This window comes from Octodon degus, unplaced genomic scaffold (genome assembly GCF_000260255.1).
Source record: "Octodon degus isolate 3935 unplaced genomic scaffold, OctDeg1.0 scaffold00002, whole genome shotgun sequence".
In the NCBI taxonomy this organism is placed as follows: Eukaryota; Metazoa; Chordata; class Mammalia; order Rodentia; family Octodontidae; genus Octodon; species Octodon degus.
The window spans coordinates 29079059-29081280 of NW_004524578.1; the positions used below are offsets into that span (position 1 = coordinate 29079059).

General features: G+C 69.8%; 1 protein-coding gene across 1 annotated transcript; it reads left to right on the top strand.

The window, feature by feature from the left end:
- Nucleotides 1-690: 690 nt before the first annotated feature.
- Nucleotides 691-1851, top strand: Ankrd63 (ankyrin repeat domain 63). The gene has a single exon (XM_004623412.1). It carries the CDS (start codon nt 691-693, stop codon nt 1849-1851), a length of 1161 nt encoding a protein of 386 aa, XP_004623469.1.
- Nucleotides 1852-2222: the final 371 nt, after the last annotated feature.

Sequence of the window (2222 nt, forward strand, 5' to 3'; positions counted from 1 at the left end):
TGGTGGGGGTCAGGGGCGGTCTCCTCCGCCCCGCCGGTCTTAGCCCTGACGGCTCAGCCTGCTTCCAGGGCAGCCATTGCCATGGAGACCCTCGAGGCTATAAAGGCAAGTATACAGGTAGCCGGCAGCTCCCGCGCTGCTGAGCCCCTCAAGTAGGAAGCCGGCGCCCTGGCGGGTCCCAGCCCCCGCAGGAGGGAAGGAGGCGGAGGAACGGCGCCTGCAGCTTGAGGAGCGGCGCGCCCCGCCAAGGGCTGGAAGCTGGCGCGCGGCGGGTGTCACCGTCTCAGCAGGGAGCAGGGGCTGCCCCGACTGCGGGTGAGTGGTACAGCTCCAAACCCCGAGGGACTGAGGGACGCCGGACCTGGGAAAACGTCCAGAGACTCAGGAGCGTCCGAGTGGGGCTCCCGTGGTATTGTGGCGGGCGGGGAACGGAGCCCGGAGTAGCAAGCGGCGCACACCTCTGGACGGGAGGCCACGGAGGGCGCAGCTGGACTCCAGGAGCGCAGCCCGAGAGAGGTGCGGGAGCCAGAGCTGCCGCGCGACCGGAGCAGCGACCTAGGGACCCTCGGTCGCAGGCGCCCACGCGCAGAGGGAGCGGTACCCCCGTGCGGGAGCCAGGGCGCCCCCGTGCGGGAGCCAGGGCGCCCCCGTGCGGAGCTGTCTGGCTGCCCCGGCGCAGCGGCGGAAGCCATGCTCAAACCCAAGGACCTGTGCCCCCGAGCGGGCACCCGCACCTTCCTGGAGGCCATGCAGGCGGGCAAAGTGCACTTGGCCCGCTTTGTGCTGGACGCGCTGGACCGCAGCATTATCGACTGCCGCGCGGAGCAGGGCCGCACACCACTCATGGTGGCCGTGGGGCTGCCGGACCCCGCCATGCGCTCGCGCTTTGTGCGGCTGCTCTTGGAGCAGGGAGCTGCCGTGAACCTGCGGGACGAGCGCGGCCGCACAGCACTCAGCCTGGCCTGCGAGCGAGGCCACCTGGACGCCGTGCAGCTCCTGGTGCAGTACAGCGGCGACCCCGAGGCCGCCGACTCGTCGGGTAACAGCCCCGTGATGTGGGCAGCCGCGTGCGGCCACGGAGCGGTGCTCGAGTTCCTGGTGCGCTCCTTCCGCCGCCTGGGTCTGCGCCTGGACCGCACCAACCGCGCGGGCCTCACGGCCTTGCAGCTGGCCGCCGCGCGCGGCCACGGGACCTGCGTGCAGGCGCTCACCGGGCCCTGGGGTCGGGCCGCGGCCGCCGCGGCTGCCCGGGGCTCCAACTCCGACAGTCCCCCGGGCCGCCCGGCCCCCGCGCCGAGCCCGGAGCGTCGACGACCCAGCCCACGCCGCTTGCCTCGGCCTCTCCTGGCACGCTTTGCGCGAGCGGCGGGAGGCCATGGTCACGGTCACGGTCACAGCGGCGAGGCCGCCCCAGTGGGCAAAGGCTCGGGCCGGCACCGGGCACCGGGTAGTGAGCGGCCAGAGTTGGGCCGCAGCATGAGCCTGGCGCTGGGAGCCATGACCGAGGAGGAGGCCGCCCGCCTAAGGGCGGGGGCCCTCATGGCCCGACCAAACTCTCCCCAGTCTTCGGGGACCGGCCGGTGGCGTTCGCATGAGGTGCTGGAGGGAGCACCCCCAAGTTTAGTGCAAGTCCCTATCGGCCTTAGTCCCCACCCTGAGGGCGGCCCTGGCTCTGGCCGCCTGGGTTTGCGCCGACGCTCCACAGCCCCAGACATCCCCAGCTTGGTTGGGGAGGGTTCGGGACCCGAGAGCGGCCCAGAGTTAGAGGCCAACGCTCTGCCCCTCTCGGTCCCAGGGCCTAAGCCTTGGCAGGGGGGCACCGAGGCTGTAGCGCTGCACGCCCAGCGGTAAGCAGCAAGGGCCTAGCCCTGCTCCTTCCCGCCCTTACTGCTGGGAGCGAGGACACTGACTTTCAGGTCCTCACCTTCTTGCAGTCTGCCCCCACCCCTCCCAGAACCTATCCCTACTGCCAAAGGGAGACCTCCACAGAAGTAAGAAAGGGGCCCCACCTCCTCTGTACTCTTTGCTATTGCTTGTCTAGATTCCTCACACACCCCACTCTCTCCACCTGTCTTTCCTGTGCCTGGAAGGTAAGGAGGGAGGCTTCCACCTTCTGGTCAGGACCTAGGTTATGGGAATCTGCTGTCAGGCTCCCTTCCCCTTGCTGAGTTTCCTGGCACCTTGACAGCCAGGCAAGCAGAGGAGTTGACTTTTCCAACCCT

Bases quoted from the DNA above. Each gene is read 5' to 3' on its own strand.
- Ankrd63 (XM_004623412.1), top strand. From the start codon at position 691: ATGCTCAAACCCAAGGACCTGTGCCCCCGAGCGGGCACCCGCACCTTC.